The sequence below is a fragment of the Chenopodium quinoa genome, unplaced genomic scaffold (genome assembly GCF_001683475.1).
Source record: "Chenopodium quinoa cultivar QQ74 unplaced genomic scaffold, ASM168347v1, whole genome shotgun sequence".
Classification (NCBI taxonomy): domain Eukaryota; kingdom Viridiplantae; phylum Streptophyta; class Magnoliopsida; order Caryophyllales; family Amaranthaceae; genus Chenopodium; species Chenopodium quinoa.
The window spans coordinates 7,251,514-7,275,904 of record NW_018743920.1 but is presented as its reverse complement, the minus strand read 5'-3'; the positions used below and the strand labels follow the sequence as shown (position 1 = coordinate 7,275,904).

The window sequence follows — 24,391 nt, the reverse complement described above, 5'->3', positions numbered from 1 at the left end:
CAGCTGATAATTAATAAGCTTACGACTTTACGAACAGCAAGATTTATACATATACCAACAGCTAATAAGTAATAAGCCAAAAAGTTTATTATATGGTCTTACTAACTTTTTTTTGGTGGGACAATTCCTCTAATTAAAAATAGCAAGCATAACTTGTTACCTCAAATTTACTTGCATTTAATTAACATTTTTCTACTCTCAACAACTGATTTCTCAAATAGGTCAAAAATACCCATTACCATTTTTATTCATTCTCTTCCTTCTATTTTTTCTTTTGTAGAAAAAGTGTTTTTCCTTGCTTTTTATCAACCTTATTTTCCTAGCATGGTTACACCATCTCTAACTACCTGGTATAATTTCTCACATTTTTAATTAAAAACTATCCAATAATTAGTAGCCGTATCACCAACAACTAATATCATATGATAATTAATATTATACTTAGTTGATCGATTCACGTATATTATATAAAATATATATTATAAAATACAACTTACTTCGTATAATATTACTGTATTAGTACTATAGTGTGTGTTAGTATGAACCTGCTACTTGGTAGTCATTGGTACACGACAGGAAAGTAGACAAAATATGTATAAACTATGGTTTGCGTAAACTAACCAAGAAAAATAAGATCTTTTCAATTCATTAATAGTTAGTTGCATGTAGCTGACTATAGTGCCATTCTGCCTGTAAATAATCTAAATATCCTAGGTAGATTTAATTAATATGGTGTCTAGAAGAGAATATATATTATTACTCCGTAATAATTATACTAGTAAGTCTACATTAGTCGTTTAATTGAACAATATTGTCAACTTTGTCATACATCAACAGATGTTACACATACAATAATCGAACTTATTCATTTCATTTGTATTAAAATTGAATCTCATTTGTATCACTTTTTGTTTTAGTTTGATGTCTTTTTTTGAATATCACCGCCTTGATTGGGTTGAAGACTTTCTTACTTTGCGATACGCTGAAATAATGCATTGCTTGACGATTGAATTAAATATGATCACTGTACTTAATTTTATGAAGGTTAATTTGTTAATCCATGATTTTTGGACCGTGAGTTGCAATATTGAGTTGCCTTCTACTGGAATTAATATGTTTTTTAAGGGAGGAGCAGGGGTTGATTGAGTGAAGAGTCAAAGAATGAATTAATTTGCTTTATGATTTTTTGCATTTATAATTTTTATTGCTTTATTGCTTTATTATCAGTTATCAATTATACGAGTTTTCTTTTTTTCATCACTATATTGATTTTGTTGGGAAACTTTATCACTCATGACTCTCGTTTGCTTTTATTTTCTGATTTTTCGGTTCCTCATTGTATTCAATTTTGTCCCTTTGTGTAATATTTTTATTTCATATTCTTATGAATCTTATTCATGTTTTGCATCCGATTTCTCATCCCCTCTTGTATAATTGTAAGAGACTTATCTTAGATCTTAAAGGTCCAAAGTTTGAATCATACCTACTTAGAGGTAGCTTAGGAGTACCTTTACCTTTTTCCCCTACTTATAAAAATCTGGCCTGTAAAAATTGGACACAGAGTAAAAAATATTACTCGCATAAGATGAGGATTAAGGTATGATCAAAATTCAAAAACCAAATTGGCTTTATTATTATTAATAATAATAATAATAATAATAATAATAATAATAATAATATATTTTACATAATTTCAATATTATAATCATCCAAGCAAAAGCAAGTTCATTACCATAATCGTCATTGCTAATCTAACTTACACTTGCCACTTCTTTGAGTACTTGTCTTATTCTTACACGAGTAGCAAAAGCCAAAAACGCATATGAAATATCCTCACACATGTGCAAATATGTAGTGCCCTGGTGACTAACCCCCTAAACCCCCAAAATTAAACAAAAACAAATTCTCAACAACTTTTACTAAACTCCTTTTACCAAATTTATCACCTTTTTGGTTTACCGCTTACCTCATCTATATATTATAACACCCCATTTCTCTCACTCTCCTCAAACCCATTACTTCATCACATCAACTCTTCTTCTATCATATCCCTCTTTTCTTAAACACCCCCCCTTCCCCCCAAAAGAAAAAAAAGAAAAACCATAACTTAAAACTTCACAATTAGCACCACATATACATACATATCATAAAAATGGAAACCATGCAAATGCAAATCTTTTTAGGCATGGTGGCCATGTTATCGGTCTACATGTTATGGTTCTCTCAGCTGTGTAGACGTTTAAGTACTGGTCCAAACCTTTGGCCTCTAGTAGGAAGTCTACCATATCTGTTCAAAAATCGAAATCGACTCCATGATTGGATTGCGAGTAACCTCCGGCGGACTAGTGGGGCCGCCACGTACCAAACATGTACCATAGCCATACCTTTCTTGGCATACAAGCAAGGGTTCTACACGGTTACGTGCCATCCAAAAAATATTGAGCACATCCTCCGAACCCGGTTCGATAACTACCCTAAGGGCCCACAATGGCAAGCAACTTTTCATGATTTACTAGGCCAAGGTATTTTTAACAGTGATGGTGAAACTTGGCTTTTACAACGTAAAACTGCTGCTCTTGAATTTACTACAAGAACCCTACGTCAAGCCATGAACCGGTGGGTTAACCGGACTATCCGAACCCGGCTTTGGAAGATTCTAGAAACAGCTGAAGATGAAAAAAAACCGATTGATTTACAAGACTTGCTTCTTAGGCTTACTTTTGATAATATTTGTGGGTTGACTTTTGGGAAAGACCCGATGACTTTGTCACCGGGTCTACCCGATAACCCGTTTGCCTCCGCTTTCGACTCCGCTACCGAGTCTACCCTCCAGAGGCTACTATACCCTGGTTTTCTATGGAGGTTAAAAAAGGTATTTCAAGTTGGAGCTGAAAAAAGGTTACAAAAAAGTTTACAAGTTGTGGAAAATTATATGTCAGGTGCACTCAATGCAAGAAAAGAGAACCCTTCTGATGATTTACTATCAAGGTTTATGAATAAGAGAGATCAAAACGGTAACGTCTTTGCTGATGATGTGCTTAAACGCATCGCTTTGAACTTTGTCCTTGCTGGACGTGACACGTCATCAGTGGCCTTGAGTTGGTTTTTCTGGTTAGTGATGAATCACCCTGAGGTTGAGGCAAAGATCATCGATGAGATATCGACGGTGTTAAAGCAGACACGTGGCGATGAACCGGGTAAGTGGGTTCGTGAACCACTAGAGTTTGATGAGGCTGATAAACTTGTTTATCTAAAAGCAGCGTTAGCTGAGACTTTACGATTATACCCTTCTGTACCGGAGGATTTCAAGTACGTTGTAAACGACGACGTATTGCCAGATGGGACAATTGTTCCTGCGGGGTCCACGGTGACGTACTCGATTTACTCCGTAGGAAGGATGAAAACTGTATGGGGAGAGGATTGCATGGAGTTCAGACCCGAAAGGTGGTTAAGTGAACCGGTACTCGGTTCAGGATACCGGTTCGAACCACCTAAGGATGGTTATAAGTTTGTGGCGTTTAATGCGGGTCCTAGGACTTGTTTAGGGAAAGAGTTGGCTTACCTACAGATGAAATCTGTGGCTTCTGCTGTGCTGCTCCGGTACCGGCTACAGCCGGTTCCCGGTCATCGGGTCGAGCAAAAGATGTCCTTGACTTTGTTCATGAAACATGGGCTCAAGGTTTATGTTGAGCCTAGAGAGCTCAAGGGTGGTGCGGGTGGCATTGCTACTTGTGCATAGCGAGATTGGGGGCATTTTCGTCTTTTCAAGTGTTCAAAGAAGTTTCATTTTATCATTATATTACTCATAAAATGTGCATTTTGATTTTAATATTTACATTTGTGTATGTTTACTAGTGTTTTGATTTGTATTATTGTTGTTACTATTCTATTGAATTGAAGTTCTTAAAATGAGATTCATTTGTATCTAGAAAATTGCTGTTTAAGGCATATATATTTTGATGACTTCGTATGTAATACATTGTACTCGTATATAATTTACTTCTATAAAGAGTGGAAATGTACAATGTCCCCTCTAAATGAGATCGGATGCTCTTGTGTTACAGATGAATGAATGATAGGAAGTAAATAAAAATGTGGTTGAAACTTGCTCCAGCTGTTTTTTTTTTTTTTTTTTTTTTTTTTTTTTGTAGGGAGTATTAAGTAGTAAGATCATATTTAAAACTTTATAAAGATATGAGAAACTCGCAATCAATTGAATGGCCCAATAATTAATAGTTTCAGTGATACATCGGATAGATGTTATGCTATTTTTCAAGTTTTGTAATATCACATAGTTTTAGTAACACCTTGAATGATTTTCGTTTGTGACGGTACTATAAATGACTAGTGGTACATGCATTGGTACTTAAAGGTGCATCAGTGCCCATACGATGAGGTATTTGAGCTTGACCATGAAGGACATCTTACTTACTCCGTACGTAATAATCGGTTCGAAATTTCACGTTAGCTGACTCCAAATCATTTTGGGACTAAAGGTTTTGATGTTGTTGTTGCCGGAATATATGATATGGTGTGGAAATCCGATTTTATGTGAATTTGCAAAGAAGTTAGCAAATTCACAAAGTAACATTAGTTAACATGATAATCAGGCATAGTTTAAGTCAATGGACAACTTCACCCAGATAATTTGGCATAATTTTTTATGCAACTGCATAACTTCATTAGTCCAACCAGCAGATAGAATAACTTAGTTTGGAGTTATAAAATTTTCGCAACTAATAAAGCACCTAACAAACAGCTTCAGAGACACACTGAAAGTTGATTTCTTGGTAGTGGAAAAATTAGTTGCTGACTTGTAGACTGGGGTTGATAAAACAAATCCAATTTCAGAAGCCATATCTTATGTATGCCCCAACCAATGGGGCAATAGCACTAGCTTAAATTCCTGCCTATTTTTCCATGCATCATTTTTCCATGGAATATAATTTAGTCTTGTGTTTAATGAAAAGCCACTCCCAAAAAAGCAAAACTCCCACTTTTGAATTATCTAACTGCACTATTGACTTCAACGTCATCACGCTTTAAAAGGTAATTATGTATATGTAGGGGCGAAGCTAGGATTTGAGAATTAGAGACAAGACTTGACGTATTCAATTGGTTGATTTTTGTATACATATTTCTTTTTATACTTTGTATATATAATTCTTAAGAATTATACAGCATGAAATCATGCAATTTTAAGATTATAAAAGATTGGGACAATGTAACAACTAAGTATAGACAAGGAGTACACAAAATGGATTCTAGTTCTTTTGTTATTTACAGCAATAACAACCACCGTGCCAGTATGAATCCTGCCATTGGTGGATCTAAGATTTACTCTAATTTACAAGTAGCCGTGTCAATAGAACATCTGCAAATTGTATAGAACATTTTCTGTAAGAGTGATTAGGCTAGTGACAGACCTTCGAGGGAGCTGCTAGTGTAATGAATCAAATCTTCTCATTGTACTAATTCAAAGCAGCATTCAGCATTTCAGCTTCATGTTGATCAGATGACCATCCATGACCCATCCATTACTTTTTTGAGCCCAAAAAAAAGGCCTAATAACGAGCTCTGTCGATTTCTCATTATATTATGGTGAACTTTCTTTTCTGAATATCTTGGACTAGCATTTCCTTGAAACAATCTGGCCTTGCAGAAGTAAGATTTATTTTAAAAAGGATTAATCCAAGATCTTTTCACCTGTTGAAAAGAGGTTCCAGACCACAGTTCCAACCAAATACAGCCCAACTGAAACCTCGAACACATTATCCCAAGAACCTGAGAGTAATAATAAAAAGCGTCAGAAAGCTGCACAGCATCAGATCTTGTTTTTTTTATGCATGTCTCATACAGCACTTTCAACCTCAATAAAGTTATGGGATTTGTGGTTATATTATTGACAGTATCACTTAATGATGCATAGAGGAGTTTTGGTTATCAGTCCCACACTAGAGTAGCCAAAGCTCACTACAACATGCTATAATTTCATTTGATCACATTCTGACACAACCTCTAATATATAGGGAATGTAAACAAACCATGTTGCAATATATAGCCGGTGGCTGCTGTTCCCAGGACACCCGCCAGCACTCCAGCAGTGTTTGAAAGGCCTAACAAGATCCCCTGAGGACGGTTCATAAGAAAGGATTAAACAAACCACATTTGAAGACTTAGGGAACACCAGAACAATTCCATAATTATGGAATAAAAAAATGTTTTACCTACTGCGATTTCAGTGTAGCTACGGCTTATGAGGCCTATTATAAACAGAGGGGGGGGGGGAGGGGGCTGAGTTACAAATACTCACAGAGTACCGAGGGGCTATGTCTTGATGATTTGAATATAGGCCAGATTGTGAGAACGCATCAGTTCCCTAGTTATGACAGACAACATAAGAAACAAATGGCCGTTAGGATCAAGAATCATGCATGATTTAACAATGCAGACAATTTCAACGAGTAACAAGAATTTTTTTTCATATCTAATTTCAAAAAGAAATTCTCTGGCTAGACCAATAAATTTGTACACAGTAGGATTTTGTTTGTCATATATAACAATTAGTTTGCAGGTGTATAGAATTGAAATAGCTCATACTAAAAGATCCTGAAACTATGTGCAGGCGGTTTTGTTTCCGAAGAATGAATGTCACAAGGTTTACTTCAGCAAACCAGAGCATGATTAACGGTGCGTTCCGTGGTCATGTACTCATGTGTAATATGCTAACTGTTGATTAATACCAGGCACTAAGCCATCACTGCCTTCTCTCATGAAAAGCAAAAATTACAAACCTGGCTGCAGGACATGCAAAGAACAGCCATTGCAGGTGAATCAACATGGCTCAATTGAGTTAGGAAAAACGCAGGTCCAAGAAAACCAACAGTTTGCATAATCTGCAAAAGGAGTAGACAAGTATAGTTAACAAAACAATTTAACTTTGTTACTGTCATTGAACATCGGCACAAACTTTAATGATCAAGAGATCAATTATACACAGCCAGCATAAACATGCTTGGCTGCTTGCTGCAGGATACTGTAACTAACACAGGACTTCAAATTCAAATGCAGTAAACTAAAAGGAACATAATCAACCAGCGGTTAGAATAATAAATATTAAAGGCTAATAAATTTCATTACCTTGCGAACTGTTGTCACAGAATAACCTTTACTCACAAGAGTATCTGCAATCCAACCACCGAAATTTGCAGATATTGCCATTGTAAGCCAAGGCACAACACATAACATTCCAGAATCCGAAAGGTTAAATTTCAACACCTGTTGAGAAGCATGGTACAAAGGAGAAAAAATAGTCATGATTCAAGTATATTTCTCATGATTTGATGTTCAAATTAATTCAGAAGAACAACTAAATCACATCAATTATAAGAGAGTTGAACCATGCCAGCACACAAGGATGTCCTTCTAAGCATACCTTAAAGTCGCATAACTTTCAAGTTGCTGGCTTCATTCAATTATCCCTTTTAACTTTTTAAGTCGCATAACTTTTTCATAATAAGCATCATAGGGGCATAGGGCCATAGGGTGATCAATCTTAGACAAATGAAAGTATTAAAGTTCACTTTGGTTACTCACTAGTCATTAGCATATTTTTATGGGTCTCATAAGAGTGCTGCTCACTATGTTCAACAATTTGATTTCATCCAACCGTATAATTTTGAACCAATATCTCTACTCAACAACTTCGGCTAGGCACAACTCACTAACCAGTAACCACACTTCTGAACTTGTAAAAATAGTCAAATGACGAGGACCTATAAGGGTCCATAATCTTCAGATATTATTTCTTAAGTTAGTTCATATTTTGTGCTTTGTATTTACAAATTTGAGCTGCAGTCTGCAGACAGGTTATTGCCCAAATCAAGCTGGGAAAAAAGCAACATGTAAAGAACATATGCTGGAATATAGAAGTACACCTGGTGATAATATGTTGGCATCCATGTAAGTATGATAAATGTTCCCCAATTATGACAGAAATGCGACACTATCAGAGCCCAAACTGGTGCTTTTGACAAAATTAACTTCCATGGAATGCTCTTAATTGGCTCTTTGGATAAGCTGCTGCTGAGAATCAACTTTTTCTCTGCAGGCCGCAATGAAGGATCTTCAAGTGGTGAGTTACTTGCCTATGTGTTTATTCCCCAGAACAAAGAGAAAGGAGAAAAGTACCCAAGTTGAGAATATTAAAAAGCAAAATGTATATTGTGGCTGAAATATATGATAAGGGAAATTGCAATGAATTATAAGAAATTACCTTACTTAGCCACACTGCAAACCATACAGTTCCTAAAGAACCAAAGGAGTAAAAAACTGAAGGCCAACCATAAGTATGTATTAAATATGGTGAAAATGCCAAGCCTGTCACAGATCCAAGGTACATTCCACTATACACCAATGCCAATGATCTACTTCTCTCTGACACAGGAACCCATTTTGAGAGCATATTGTTCATGGCTGGCATGGCCACACCCTGGAGAATCACAGAGAAAACAGAACTTAAACTATGTTATTTGGACTTCAAGAATCTACAAAAAAAAAAAAAAAAAAAAAAAAAAGGTACCAACCTCGCCAATGCCCATGAAAGCACGAGTGACAAGTAAGAATGGCAATCCAAGCTTCGCAGCAACAGGAGTAAGAGCAGTAGCAATAGACCACCAAACTACAGCAAACCCAAGTACAGCTTTGCCACCTAGAGTATCTGCCCAAATACCCCCTGCTATCTGTACATTAAGTGGCCACTTAGCATATTTAATTTGAACAAAACAAAGCAAAAATTACCACATGTCCATAAACCATAACTATAGCAATTAGTTTCCTCATGCTAATCTAAAAAGATGCCTGAGATAAACATACAAGCATATAAGCTAAAAGTAGGTTAACTTGAATAGCCTATGACATATGATGGACACAAGACATACCAGAAACAAGAAACAAACACAAAACACCCAAAATTCGGAGGATAGGAAATGTCACCTGTGTAAGAAGATAGCCCCAGAAAAAAGAAGACTGTATCAAACCAACAGTGGTTGGATTCCAGCCATACTCGGCTGACATTGGAAGTATAGCAATGCTCATATTTACCTGCCAATCAACATCTGTTTAAAGTTACTCACCCTAGCATAGACCATTGCAGTTGAATGCACATTACAGGCTTATGAATTATAGAGTATATATCATACTTTCGTAGTTTCATTATATCATAAATAAGGCTTGCTTTAGCAATGGACATGTACATTTGCAAGGTGACCAACAAACAACCTCTATATAAACATTGAATTGAAGCAAGCCAATGAAAAGCTCAACCTCCCTCCCCTTTCATATATTGTTTTATAACACATCAACTCTGAGTGCTATCAACCATCACTAACAATTCAATTACGATCCAATAGTCCCAACACAAGAAGTTTAAGGATGTCAATATACAATTATACACGGAACATTGAGTCTAATTAGTACATTTCAAGATCCTCTCCAATTACTCGACGGTCCAAGATAATTAGAGGGGGATTTGCAAATACAATTTCCTTCTTTTAAAACATCTTCATCTATCATTCTAATAACAAGACGTCTAGACGGCCTAGTCACTATAAAGAATTCGTTTTTGTAAACACATTTCATTAATGGAGGGACAATACTAGCAAGGGGACACATAACTACATAAGAAGTGCAATTAATTGGTTGTTAGTTGTTATTCTTGTTACTCTACTAAAAATGGCTTAGTGTTCATCTCAGTCAAACTTCAACTACATTGCTGTAAATTCCATTCATTCAAAATTACTTGTCACGTTGATAGTGTAATTCTACAATCTATTATGAGTAATGATAAAAAACCCTAGATGCATGTCTAGATTATTAATAATCGAATCAAACAGTAAACTTTAGGTAAATTAATAGTAATAAAATAAATAATTAGCAGAAAAATAAAATTAAATTAGGATTAAAAAATTAGAAAAGCTTACTCGGTCCATATTACAAAGAAGAAAAGCGGAGAAACACAGAATCACAATAATCCACCGTTTAGGAAACTGCTCCCACCATTTCTCCTCCGAAACTACATCGTTTAACGCGTCACGGAACTTCACTGACTCAGTAGGAACCGAGTCAGCGGATACCTCAAATGGCTTAGGTTTTACATCAGCCCAAACTTTCCCGAAACTTCTCCTTTTCACCGAAACGTTTCGTAATTCTGCGGTCACTGAATCCCGCCGGAAATTCGACGGAGACCGATGAATATCCGACCAGAGTAACCGGAAAGAAAATCGACGGCGACATGTAGATTCTGGAAGCTTCGGAGAAGTTAAGGAAGAGGAGAGAGAAAGTGAATTTGTGATGAGAAACGTTTCGGCGTTCATCGGAAGCGCCGGAAACTCTCACTGCAATTCTTCAGTGAAGAGGAATTTTCCTTTTTTTATTTTTATTTTTTATTAATTTTTTACTTTATTTGGGTTTTATCTGGAAGATCTTATTTTGAGCTGATATTTTATTTGGTAACCGGTTATCGTTATGACACGTGGCATTGAGAATAGATTAGATGGTGGAAATTGCGAGGCAGGTCGTTAGTTGTAGGAGTGCTATTCCTTAACGGAATTTTGCTTCACCAAGCGCGGGTAATGATGACGTGTACGCAAAACTTCTTTTTTTTTTTTTTTTTTTTTTTTCCTTTCTTTTTTTTGGTGATTTTGGCTTAAAAGTTGGGAAATTATGTTCTACAAGTAGTACTGTAGTAGATTATCTAATCTAATGAATACTATGGTGCAATTATGACAACTTTATCCTACATCCAAGATTTGTGTTCTCGAGTAGACAAATAGTTCAAATCGGAACTTTTAGTTTATATCAATAAAATTTATGAAGACGTAGTATTTATGTGATTTACTTAACAACGTAACAAATGTATAGTTCAAATTTTTTAATGTACAATATGCATATACAAAGTATGTTAATAATCTTTGAGCAATATGCTCATTATGCTACAACTAATTGTTAGTACTTGATCACCATGTTTATGCAACTTAATAATTGTGAAATTTAACCAGTGAGATCTTGGCATATTATTCAGATTGAAGGCTTATGTACATTAAATTCAAATTCTCTATCCACATTTGTTATTTGTACATATTACCCATGGCCTTATAGTTTTCAATTATTCAGACAAAAAAAAATGTGAAATTCATATTTAGAGGTCAGATTATGGAGATTTGGTGAGTTGATAGAGCCCAAAAACGAGGAAAAAGTTGGTTGGAATTGGGCCAACGATCCACATTTCTTCCATCTAGTATAAACGGGCCCAAAACTAGATTAACAAAAGTACAAAACTACATTGCCCATTGGGCTTATGAGCTAAGGAAAACTAAGAACAGTCAGTTAAATATTATTTGGGTTTCAAGCTTACAATTGTTTGATCATCAATGTATTTTTTGATAGTGAGGGATAACTCAAGTGGATAAAGTTTCCCTCCTAATTCTAGGTGATCTTGAGATCGATTCTCATTGCTTGTCCTTGTCGCTATCTAAACACCAAATTTAAAAAATTAAAAAAAAAATAAATAAAAATAAAAGCATTTCTTATCTTGATTGAATGGTTAATAAGAAATTAGAAATCATTTAGAGCTTAGACTGTCTCATATAAGAAATTACTTGTATAATTTAGTTACATGGAGGTTCAAATGATAAGCTAATGTTTCGTGAACATAAGACATATATCCATGATTCAAAGTACTGGGCTTTCAAAACTTTTGTTGTCATTACTGATTGTGGGTTGTTGTACAGCTATTTGGACTCCTGTATTTGCTACAAAGCCCATCTAAAACTATAAATAAAATTTGATTATGCTCAAAATCATTGCATTATTGTTAATGGAGCTGTAAATTAGAAGGAAGATGGCCCTAGCTAGTAGACCTTGATTCTTGAGAGGCCACTATCAATCTAATTTAAAGTGACTCGAGGGTATGTATTATTAGATGTGACGCATTTATCAAGGATAGGGGTCATTTGTTGTATAATTATTACTATTATACATTAATAAACGCAATTGCATTAAATTAAAGAACTTTCTACGAAGTAAGAAGAATTTATTTCATGTGATTTCTTTTAACCCATCGGAACCGTGTCACAATCAAATATAAATAGATAACTTTGATTTGGCCTATTATATGTACCATAACTCCATAAGTGTATAAAAAAATTAACAATAGATGAGAAATGAACATTATTGAAGGGTTAGACAAGCATGTGGCAAACCATTCAGTTGGACAGAAATGTAGACAATATATGTCCCGCAAACTTTATACAGTATTATAACTTGAATGAATAAGTGTTTTTGATCACTCATCCATTGCATAAAGTTAACTTCAGAGAAGTCCATTTTTTGTACAGTATGATGTAATGTACTGTGTAGATTTATTCTTTTCAACTTCCATCATAATTTTTGGTTGCCCGCTAGTAACGAAACAAACTTCTTCAACGACTTGCGTGTATATTATTACGTTGAGGAATCAAACCCATAGATTTTTGTATTTCCTTTTTGAACCATGGGAATATATATATATTAAAAAATCTAAGTTGGCCCAATAGACCTGGCCTGCGTTTTTAATTACGTAATAATTAGTTTATTTTGATCCCAAAATGTGGCTATCCTATGTTTAGGTCATTTTGACCTTTGGCTCATTCGAATTGCCTTAGCTCAACTCAATGTATCGGCTCAAAAATGTTGCTCATCCGACGGCTTAAGTCGAAATTGGCCATGGTTTTTGTCATTAGGACAACATGTATTAACTATTAGGAAAAATTGCGAGGAAGGGTCTTTTAAAGGAACGACCTTGTGACAAAGGTCCTTATAAAAAAAAGGTGGCATCAAAGGTCCTTATAAGTCAGTTGGGTGGTGAGGAGGGGTCTTTGACCGAATTCCGGCCAACTTCCGGCGTTGACTTCTATTTTCAGGCCAAAAAAAACACGTGCCAAGCACCTTTTTCTTTTTTTTTTTCCCATTTTTCCTTCTTCTTCCTCGATTTGCCCTTTTCCTCCATTAACATTTTCTCTCTCCTAATTTCTTCATTTTCCTCCATTTCAGATACACCTTCAATTCCATTTTTCTGGAAAATATTTTAAAGTTTGAGCTTAAATTACTATATTAATTGAAATTTGAACTTAATTAGTTAAATTAATAGAAGTTTGAACTTAATTTGTTGGATTAGTTGAAGTTGTTAATCTTATTATTATGAGCGTCGGAGCTGGAAAATGTTGGATAGTTCCGACATTGCCGTGTTGACTCTGGTGGTGATGTCAATGGCAGCAATACAAGTTAAAACTCAAGCCAAGTTCAGAGCAATAATGCTCAAGGGGTTTTTAGAGTGGGTTGTTCAGGTCGGGGAAAGGGGATATTTAGGGGCGGGTTTTTCAGGGCGAGGGGGGTTTTGGGTGGGCTCAAGCGTTCAAGCCACCGCCGTTTGTGGGGTCGGGTTTGCAAGGGGTTATGGGTGGCTGCTGGGGATAAGAAAGCAGAGATGAGGATGGGGTGTTAATGGAGGAAAAGGGGAAATCGAGGAAGAAGAAGGAAAAAGGGAAAAAAATAAAGAAAAAGAAGTCACGTGCCAAGCATGTGTTTTTCTTTTGGCCTAAAAATAGAAGTCAACGCTGGAAGTTGGTCGGAATTCGGTCAAAGGCCCCTCCTCACCACCCAACTGACATATAAGGACCTTTGATGCCACCTTTTTTTTATAAGGACCTTTGTCACAAGATCGTCCCTTTAAAAGGCCCTTCCTCGCAATTTTTCCTAACTATTAAGTATTAACTCAATATTTCATTTGATTGCAATCAATAAACGAAATAGTTTATGGGTCGGTTGGGTAGATATGAAGTTTATGGGGTTCAAATGCCATCAAATGAGCCAGGTCACAAAAATTGATATAACCTACAAATTATTAATTTTGAGTAGTCGAATTTTGATATATAGGTCTCTAGACCGAATCATTACACAAGGGTTAAGTATAATAGTACAACATTCATACAAAACCATTATTTTGCTTACTTTTGCCTAAACAAGTTTGGTTAGGGAATATTCACAAAAGTTTACGAGTAGTTTAATAACTCAACATCTTTAAAAACCTCACAATTAAGCATGGATTCCACTTAATTAAATGGTAATCCCAAGTACCCTTCGTCCTTCCCACATGCAACTTTTTAATTAGTGCTTCAACACTTTTACACAAAGCAAACAATATTATGCGTATAATTGAGAGCCATTACCAATATCAAAATCTTTATTGATAATATGGAGTATTATTTTGGGAACAAATTATTGATATTTATTAATTTACGTTATTTATTTTTATGTTTTTGTGGTGCCAAATTTTTGCATAGTTTAAAGCACGGGGGAGACACATAGGCCTCCAAAAATATATTTGGACCCAAAAGAAAATCATGGAGTTGGCCCATTCGTAAAGAAAGGGATTATTGTAATTTTTAAGTCAGAAGTCATACATCATGTGGCCCACTTAGTTATCTTCCTGTAAAATAAAATCTGAATAATTAAATTAATTAAATATATTTTAATTAGGAAAATTAGTGGATGTAAAGTTTACGGACTAATAACTAAAGAAAAATCAAAAGTAAAGATTACGGACCGACCTCTAAAAAACAATAACAAAGAAAGTAAAATTTACGTACGGACCGTGTAATATGAGTTGGTATTCTACGTACAGCTAGATTCTTGTAGAAAATAAAGATGACATTTTCACTATTTTAGGATGCTAATAAAATTTGCAAGTTGTAAATGTCATGTATATGATCATTTTGGCCTTTGGTAAAAGCAAGTAATAATGGAATAATATAGAATGAGACCTTCATAAAGGTTAATTAACAACGAATAAAAATGTTCATTATGGTGAGCTAATAATAATAATAATAATAATAATAATAATAATAATAATAATAATAGGTCATATAACGGATATGCTATGCCATAATGTTAACTTTGACATTAATTGATATGGAGTATGTATCATTCTACAAAATATATATGTTAAAACGATGAACGCATATGCTTGAATTCATTTCCCCAAAATATCCAACTTTTGTGTGAACTTAATTAATTTACAATAATATATTTCCTGCTTATATTTTCCTTAAAAAATAAACCATGAATACAAATGTACACTTCTAATAGAAAAGAGTCAAACTCCAAAATGTTAGTACAAGTGTATACAACACCATGAAGCGGCTAAAACATTTCGCACATTCATTACACTTTATATAAAGACAAATCAGAGATCAAGTTGTTGTAAATAATAGAGAAGTCTAGAACAAATAGTATAAAATATATTAAGCAAGATTGAAAAATTGATCTTACAAAAGAGAAAGAGTACGGTGTGTCGTGAAGCAAATTCACTGACTTGAAAACAAAATTCCGACGCAACCGGGGTGCTCAATTGTATTCGTCGGCACGTTCCCTAAGGTTAACACACCACTTCCACTCAAAGGCACTTTTGGGTGTAAGGTTGGAACCAAGTAACTTATGTCCAATATAGAATATGTGTTTAGCTTGTGTTTGATGTATATGTTTCAAGGTATATAAAATCAGAAAATCTTCCTCCAATTTATAAAGTTGAAAGGAAGAAGATGGAATATCATGGAGGAATCTTTTTCATCAATAAGAGAATAAAATCAGAATAAACATAATGTTTAAAACCATAATCAACCTCTTAAGTGGATGGGGGGTTACAAGAAATTAAACAAGAAGAGGAATCCAAGGAAGCCATTGAAGTCCAACAGACAAACTCGCGCCCGATCGGGCGGAGCTCGCCCAGTCGAGTGAGCACCCAGCTAAAACCTAGGTTGCCCTCGCGCCCAGTCGGGCGGAGTTCGCCCGATCGGGCGGGCATGCACTCCCTTTTTCCAGACGTCTTCTCGCGCCCGGTCGGGCGGAGCTTGCCTGGTCGGGTGGCAGAACTCCAGAATTTTACGATTCTACTTGCGCTCGATCGGGCGGTGCTCACCCGATCGGGTGCCCATATCTGACTTCTTTGAATTTCCTTTCTTTATTTCAACAATCCCCCACTAAAGGAAGGGAAGAAAATCCAACAAAAGATGAGGATAAGCAACATATTGGGCATAAGAGGAGATCAATACATAACACTTAGATATTACATAAGTAACTTGAAATGTAGTGTTTAGTGAGATGAGGCAATGAATTACAAGTATAAGGGTGGACAAACCTTGAAACCCTTAGACCCTTGATCAAAGATTGGACGGACCTTGAAACTCTGAGATTTAATCCAAGACCCCCACATCACATACATCACTCCAAAATATACTTGAAATCCGCGAAGGGATATACTTATTTATAGCCAAGCACATTCACCTTAGGTCTAGTGGAGGCTCTAGAAAACCGGCCAAAGTTTTCATAGAAGATGGTTAATCTTCACAACCACATAGGTGAGTCCTTTAATGTGTGTCTCAATAGCACAAGGACCCATTAAGAGTTAAACAACTCAACTTCACAAACAAAGTCAAACATTACTAACATTATCACCATAGGAATTAGGACAAATATAATGTATCATACGGCTTAAGTCTTATTCCCCTCGATGACTCACCAACTTGTTTTCTTGCCAATCCTTTCGTCAAAGGATCCGCCAAGTTCTTTTCAGACCTCACATAATCCAATGCAATTATTCCATTCTTGAGAAATTGCCTCAACACTTTGTGTCTCATACGAATATGTCTCTTTTTGCCATTGTATGTAGTTGCTATTATTGGCCACTCTAATTGCCGCTTGAGAGTCACAATGTATAGACACCGATGATGAACTCTTCCCCCACAATGGTATCTCGGCTAGGAGATTCCTAAGCCATTCTGTTTCATGACCTGCCAACTCAAGAGCAATAAGTTCAGATTCCATGGTGGAGCGAGCTAAACATGGTTGTTTTGAGGACTTCTATGAAATAACACCTCCACCCAAAATCAAAACATAGCCACTAGTCGAGGATATTTCATCATTATTGGTTACCCAATTTGCATCACAATATTCTTCTAGAACATTAGGAAAGCGATTAAAAATACAAACATTCATTGCCAAACGGTTTTTAAAAGTTTTAAGTGAGTCTTCCATGCAATTAGTACATAGTAGAATTCATAACTTTCCATGCAGTTGTTAATGAACGTATTAAAATGGCCGGTGAAGAAACTGATATGACAATATTTATTTAGGTTGAAAAAAATGGTTTAATTTTTCTTACTCAATAGAGGAGATCACTGTGAGTTAATCATACATACATTATTAAGTCTTAGCTATGTACAGCTCTCTCGGTCTCAGATCTCTACTGTACGTTCCGATCCTTTATAGTTTAGAAACTCAAAACAATCATGTAAAATTAATGACCAAGCAATCAAGCTTGGTAGAGTTGGTAGGGAACTTACCTTGTGACCTTGAGGTTACAAATTCGAAACTACAATTGCTTGGGAGTAGGGGGATTTCCTTACCTCCCCCCTCTACTCTCAAGCGTTGACTTGCGGAGCTAGGCTAACTTAACCTGTGAGAGGTGTCGATCTAGTAGGGTTCTTCATCTTACCTTAAATAATAATAAAAAAAAATTAAAAAAAAAATAAATCATTGAAAATTAATGACATTGCTCTAGAAATCAGTGAGCAACAAAAGGTATACTACATTTACGGTTAAACTACATACTGCCATATATAGTTACTCGGTGCGTATGTGCTTCATTACGCCATAACCCTGATTAATTATTAGGAGTTGTATTAAATCAAGGCTATTTAGGATTATATCATGTGAATAATCCTTAAAATACGGTAACATACTGTCTTTATCATGTGTACACCACAATTTTATAAACTAATTCACTGCACTTACTCATCCATTCCAACGGTTAAATTAAGATTAAACTCCAATTTTCAAAGGGATTAAGGGTTCAGATGCATCTTGATAGTATAATCACTGAACAAATTTACACAGTACAGAATAATTTGTATTTTTTTTTTACTGTCAGGTTCACTCGCAGATTTTAATCACAAAGTTTGTCATTATATATACTACGTACTTCGAATAACTAAAACAAAATAAATGATTTTTTTAGAAGTTTCTTTAAATGAGTAATTGTTTTTATTAGTTTCTCCAAAAAAAAAATATTGTTCTTATTAGCAAATGTTTAGTGAAACATATAAACTAGGTTATGAAAATAACCTTCACTATATATACAATTGGTTGTGCAATAAAAAGTTGTCCTCTAATAAGTTGTATTTCTAGTATCCTAAAATTGATTAGTCTTATACGGACTACGGAGTATTAGATTTGGCCTAACATTTACAAAACTTAATACTACTAAAAAAAATTGACTCTCATAAGTCATAATAGATTTAATAAAATAAAATATCCCGTAATAGGATTCTATCATTTTTAATAATCTAAAATAAAAAAATTGTGATATGCACTAAAATATATATATATATATATATATATATATATATATATATATATATATATATATATATATATATATATATATATATATATATATATATATGAAATTAAAGGGAGAGAGAATCCCTTAATGTATGTTTCCAGATCCATTATGAGACACAGACAATGTGTACAATAATTATTACTTAGTATTATTCTTAATTAAAATTAAAAAATAATTTAAAAAAATAAATAAAATCGGTTTCCCCTCAATAAAAAAATAAAATAGATGATTATACATGCATGCAGGAAGCATCGGATTCGCCTTGAGGATTGAGTTAGAAAAGATAATTGGCGTTACGTACTCATAATACATACATTCTTTCTTTGGATTTAGACATATAATCCAAGATTGATACTCAAAACCAACCCTAATTTCGAAGTTTACAACTATATACTAATATAATCTTATACTTCGTAATAAATAATCTTATATTATATGGTTGATTAAGTTTTAACTGATGATTTCAAATTTTCAATCAATGTCGTTGGTTAGGGAGGTGTCATATTTAGGAAAACATTGCACGTGTGTACCCATGCATGTCCTTTTCCCATGAAATTCCAAAAATCTATTTAAATTAAAATTAATTTTTGTAATCAATAATATTTAATTACTGTATTTGCTTCTTATAATCCAAAATTTCTATCATATATAATAGGTGATAACTTCAGACATGAAATTTGTTGTTGTCATGTCAATGGCAATTGAAAATGATATAAGTGGTTGTGCACATAATTGAAAGAAAAGTGATATATTAACCATTAATTAACTTAACATCATATTTATGTATATGCATGGAGCATGATCGATTTTGTATTAGGCTATCTTTTTTTTGTTGGATGGGAAAAAACAAAATCCCTTTCTAAGAAATTAGATTTTTATTATTCTGACTATATATCTACCACTTTAAACCTAATTATTTGCCTAATGAAGTCTAATATCATGGTCGAGTATTATAATTATTTTGGTAAATCCAAAACAGGATTTAAGATCGACTAATTAAAAGTATCAGTTATAATAATAACAAATCAGTACAAATAACCTCTAGGATATATGAAATACGTAGTACTTATTATCTTGTTTTATTAAAAGAAAAACTTGACATTGATATGCATTTTCAATTATTCACCAAAAGACCATAAGCATCCAAGAAATCAAGTTGCATTTTTTTTTCAAAGGGTGACTATATAGGATTCCTTTATAATCCTACAGTCCAATTAGTATTTATTAAATTCCATATTTAGAAAATAATACTCTTCATCTCTTCCATATATCACATGATATCTGCCACCCCCCTTGTACTTCTCCCCCACATTCTCAACCCTACTCCATCATCACACTACAACACAAAAGATTAGATTCAATTATCCCCAAAAGTATAGTACTAATTATATTTTCTTATTCTTATTAATTACTTTCTCGTCACTAAAACATTACCCCATTATTTCATATGCATTTTTTTTTTTCTTATAGAATATCAATAAATGAATATATTAATGGTTTTAGACACGTCTTAAAAATCGTAAAAAGATCGAAACAGTATGTAAGCTACTAAGCTAGCATAGCTAGGGACGGAGCCACGAACGGAATAAGTAATTAATCGTAATGATTATACTACCCTTAATCTCCCAATAAAATCATCCAACTGTAGCATCATAAGATGCTATTATATCCCTACTACAAGAACTTTCTCACCACCTAACCTCTCCTTTCTTCATTCCATCCATTTTTCATCTTCTCTCTCCTCCAATGGACTGAACCTAACAACCCCTTAACAAACTTACAAAAACTCCATTAAAATGGCACCCAAAAGCTTAGCTTCTCACTTCAATAAGCTCTTTTACCCTTTCCTCCTTATTTTCATTCATCTTGGTTGCTTCTTCTTCTCTTCTCACAACAATAAGAATAACAATAAAAACGATTTTAATTATCTACAATCAAAGAAAAGAAAATCCTCTAATAACATTAACAATAAGCTATCCCCTAAAAGAGCGTTTTCATCTTCTTGGTGTTTTCTAAAGCGCGTTTTCACCTCCTCTAATAAACGTATGACCCAACAAACACGCCCTTCAACTCCTACCAATACTACTACTACTACCGCTTCTACGACGTCGTTTTCGTCTCCGAGATCGTCTCAACACTCTATTGTTTTACCCATTCATGACTCGGACGAGTTCCGGTCTCGCCCGCGTAAACGCCGATCCGAGTCAAGGTCCGAATTCGACTTATATGAAAACCCGTTTTTGCCCCTACGCAATGATATCTTCCCTTGCCCTTCTTGTGGTGAAGTGTTCCAGAAGCAGAGCCTTCTAGAACAACATCAGAGTGTTAAACACGCAGTTTCGGAGCTCCGAGATGGTGATTCGGGTAAGAATATTGTATGGATCATATTTAATACGGGTTGGACTGATAAAAATAAACTCCCGAAAATTCACCGTATTTTGAAGATTCATAACTCCCAAAAGATCCTCGCGAAATTCGAGGATTTTCGTGAGGCGGTTAAGTCTAAGGCGACGCGTGATATTGCACGCGCCGCCAGTGGCGCTACGACGCGGCGAGACGAGAGGTGCATTGTGGACGGTAATGAGTTGTTGAGGTTTCATTGTACGACGTTTTTATGTAACTTGGGGCAACATGGTAATTCTGCTTTGTGTAGTCAGGTTTATTGTAGTGCATGTGGGATTATTCGGTCAGGGTTTTCGCCTAAGTTGGATGGAATTTCCACTTTTGCCACTAGTTGGCGGGCTCATGAGGCGATCCCTAATGACGTGGAGGCCGAGTTTGCGTTCATGAACGTGAAGCGGGCTATGCTCGTGTGTCGGGTTGTGGCGGGTCGTGTTGGGTGTGATCCGATGGTGGCAGATAAGGAGGACCCGGGATTTGACTCGTTGGTGGGCCGGAGCTCGGCCGGGATGGGTAAGATGGATGATGATGAGCTCCTTGTTTTTAACCCGAGAGCGGTGCTCCCTTGCTTCGTGATTGTATATTCGGTGTGACTTGAAGAGCTGTTTGGGTCGGGTTCAATTCGAGTTGGTTTACATCGATAAATTTACTTGATGGTATCATGTGGAGAACACGTGAGGTAATATGATGTTGGTCGTTGGATGATGATAAATTAAAGCATGCATGTGTTTTTGTTTATGTAGTTGGAACTTTGGTTGACAGCCATGATTAAACTTGTAAATATTTTTCTAGTACCACTTAATTAGTCTGGTGTCATTATCATGTGAGTCTGTTGTTTTATCTAAGTCAGAAAACTTGTAGTTTTGATGAGGAAAAAATAGATGATGTAGGTGTCAAAACCTTCAAGTGATGTTTGATATGTGTTGGAAGGTAAAATTTTGGTCATCGTAGATGATGTATGATCTTTAATTAATGTAATATTTGCAATACTATATACAGTACTTTGTAGCAAATTAGTAATTGTTCGTATAACAAATTTCTCCATAGATCCCAAATACGACTAGGTGTGAATGTTCGGATATTATATATTGTTGTTCTTTGCTATTTATATCTTTTACACAGCTTATCTTATTCTATTAAGCAGATTATTGTAAGGATGACCTTAAATATAGACATTAACCCTCAAGGGTTTTTTGGTCCATTATTACGGGTTAGACATTTGAAAGTAGAGGGAATTGAAGGTAAAAGAATCCCTACCCCTAAGCAACAAAACTAATTGACTACTCCATATATATTATTCCCACACTAGGAATATGTATTGCATCTTCTCCGTTAGACAAGAAACATTACGTATACGTTGAGGCATAAATAACACGAAGTCCACATTTGAGTCATTACGGGATCATTCCATTGTACATTTCATTCGTTAGAGAATAACTTCTTTTTTTTTCTCTATGGTGAGACAAATTTATGTAAGTTAACTATATAATTAAGCATGGAATATACAAAGTACAAATTGTGATCATTTCATTAGCTAATTCAGAGAATTATATATCAGTAGTTTTGATAGTTTCAGTTGGTAATAATAATAAAATTCTTTACTTGGAAGATCAAGAAACCAAGAATCTCCCAACCAGATCCAGCATGAAAAGAATGTAACATTAATTGAAAGTAGTGACTAGTACTAAATCCTCTGATTTTCATCATACTTCTAGGATAAATCAAACATGTTTCAGTACATATCAACAAACCTTTTTTAAGAGTCAATATTCACCCTGTTGGGATTATTATCCTCCAACTCACCAGGCTTGAGGAAACAAGAAATTATTAACTTGTCCAGCATGTGCTTATTATTATTAATAGTATAAAGATTTGTTTCCAATGTAACAAGGCTTTAATTATGTGAATACTTGCTTTGATTTTACAATTATTGCATATAAGTTCAATTATCGAGCATCGTGCACCACCATATATGAGCGTGTACACCTCATATTCCAGTAAATTTCAAACACGTTATTGATTTAAGATCATGAAAAGTTAAATTAGAACCGGCCATGGAATGGTAACTAATTTCAGAATTTGCCTTGAATCAATTAAATGTGTTCTAGCTAATCTGTAAAACAGTTCAACTATATAGAAAAAAGTAGCCAAAATCAACGCTAATTACTAACTTATGGGGCCATTATATTGATTTCATTTCACCTTACTTTATCAACTTTGACGAAAAAAAAAAAAAAAAAAAAAAAAAGATAAAATGAACAATAAATCAGAAACCCACCGTAAATTGTGCTTCCCGGCCCACAGGCCTTACACCTGATTCCCTACAAGGCTACAATAACCATTAGCAGAAGAGACACACCGCACTCCATAATTTTACACATAATAAAGTAGTTTGAATTGTAGTCAGCAGACCTGGGCACGGGCCGGGTTGGCCCGCGTGCCGCCCGGCACTGTCCGAATTCAAGCACGGCACGGCACGAAGTTCAACTCCCGTGCCACGGGCCGTGCCACGGACAGGGTTGAGAATTCCCAGGCACGGCCCGGCACGAGCACGGGCATGGCCCGCCGTGCTGGCCCGTCGTGCCCGCAGGCCAACGGTAATGTTACCGTTTATTCTAGCTCCTTAATAAGCCAAAAAAAACGGCTAAAAAACGGCTAGTTTTTTGCCAATTTGCTCCCCAAAAATTCTATAAATACTCACCTCCATTTCATTCCCAAATCACAAAATCACAATCTCTTCTTCTTATCTCTTATATTCTCTAAATCTCTAATAATCCTTATTTTCTTAAATTCTCTAATTATTCTCTTAAATTCTCTAATTATTTTCCTAATATCGGAAAAAATTAAAAAGTTCGTAATCGTAATTAGTGGAGCGTTGAAGCACGGTTGTAAGATCTAAACTAATCTTAAATTTATTATTGTTTTATTGTTATTATTAGAATAATCTTGTTTAATTATTATTGTTGTTAATTGTTATTGTTGTTGTTATAATTGTTGTTATTAATTATTATTATTGTTACAATTGTTGTTATTATTTATTTTTGTTGTTATTGTTATTGTTATAGTTGTTGTTATTAATTAATATTATTGATATTTTTATTGTTAAAATTGTTGTTATTAATTATTATTATTATAGTTAACCACTTTTTATTAAAAAATTAATTGTTAATTATGGCATCGAACAACCCATCATCTAGGTCTAGGGGGAAAGGCCGACTTATCCGTAGTAGTAGTTCTAGGGAACCACCAAATACAACGAGCCCCCAAATTACGAGTCAAACCAATGACCCCATTTACTTCCCCCCGGGCTATGAGCCATATAATACGTCGGGATTTCCAGCACCACCACTAAACCAATTTCCACTACCACCATACCAATTTCCACCTAATTATATCGGTGATCAACAAAACTATTGTTCTAGCCAAGGTAGCCAAGAAAGTACCCGAATTCCCTCCGGTTCTACCCCTTCTACTGCCACTCCCACTAGTCCCACT

The 24,391-nt window shown here is 35.0% G+C and overlaps 3 protein-coding genes across 4 annotated transcripts; 2 read left to right on the top strand and 1 right to left on the bottom strand.

Moving 5' to 3' along the window:
- The first annotated feature begins 1,739 nt into the window (after positions 1 to 1,739).
- LOC110688292 (cytochrome P450 86A1-like) lies at positions 1,740 to 4,038 on the top strand. Its single transcript, XM_021865024.1, has one exon. The coding sequence runs from the start codon at positions 2,153 to 2,155 to the stop codon at positions 3,737 to 3,739; it is 1,587 nt and encodes a 528-aa protein (XP_021720716.1). The 5' UTR covers positions 1,740 to 2,152; the 3' UTR covers positions 3,740 to 4,038.
- Positions 4,039 to 5,212: 1,174 nt separating this feature from the next.
- On the bottom strand, positions 5,213 to 10,803 carry LOC110688291 (sodium-dependent phosphate transport protein 1, chloroplastic). 2 transcript variants are annotated; one of them, XM_021865022.1, is made up of 10 exons: positions 9,981 to 10,803; positions 8,995 to 9,102; positions 8,586 to 8,741; positions 8,276 to 8,491; positions 7,938 to 8,147; positions 7,141 to 7,278; positions 6,795 to 6,896; positions 6,314 to 6,379; positions 6,045 to 6,129; positions 5,213 to 5,784 (listed from the first exon to the last, which is right to left on the bottom strand). In XM_021865022.1, exons 1-10 carry the CDS (start codon positions 10,371 to 10,373, stop codon positions 5,687 to 5,689), a joined length of 1,572 nt encoding a protein of 523 aa, XP_021720714.1. In that variant the 5' UTR covers positions 10,374 to 10,803; the 3' UTR covers positions 5,213 to 5,686. The 2 variants fall into 2 exon arrangements, with proteins under 2 accessions (XP_021720714.1, XP_021720715.1); XM_021865023.1 differs by having other exon boundaries at positions 8,995 to 9,116; positions 9,981 to 10,069.
- A 9,191-nt stretch (positions 10,804 to 19,994) lies between these two features.
- LOC110688290 lies at positions 19,995 to 21,953 on the top strand. The gene has a single exon (XM_021865021.1). It carries the CDS (start codon positions 20,293 to 20,295, stop codon positions 21,487 to 21,489), a length of 1,197 nt encoding a protein of 398 aa, XP_021720713.1. The 5' UTR covers positions 19,995 to 20,292; the 3' UTR covers positions 21,490 to 21,953.
- The last annotated feature ends 2,438 nt before the right edge of the window (positions 21,954 to 24,391 follow it).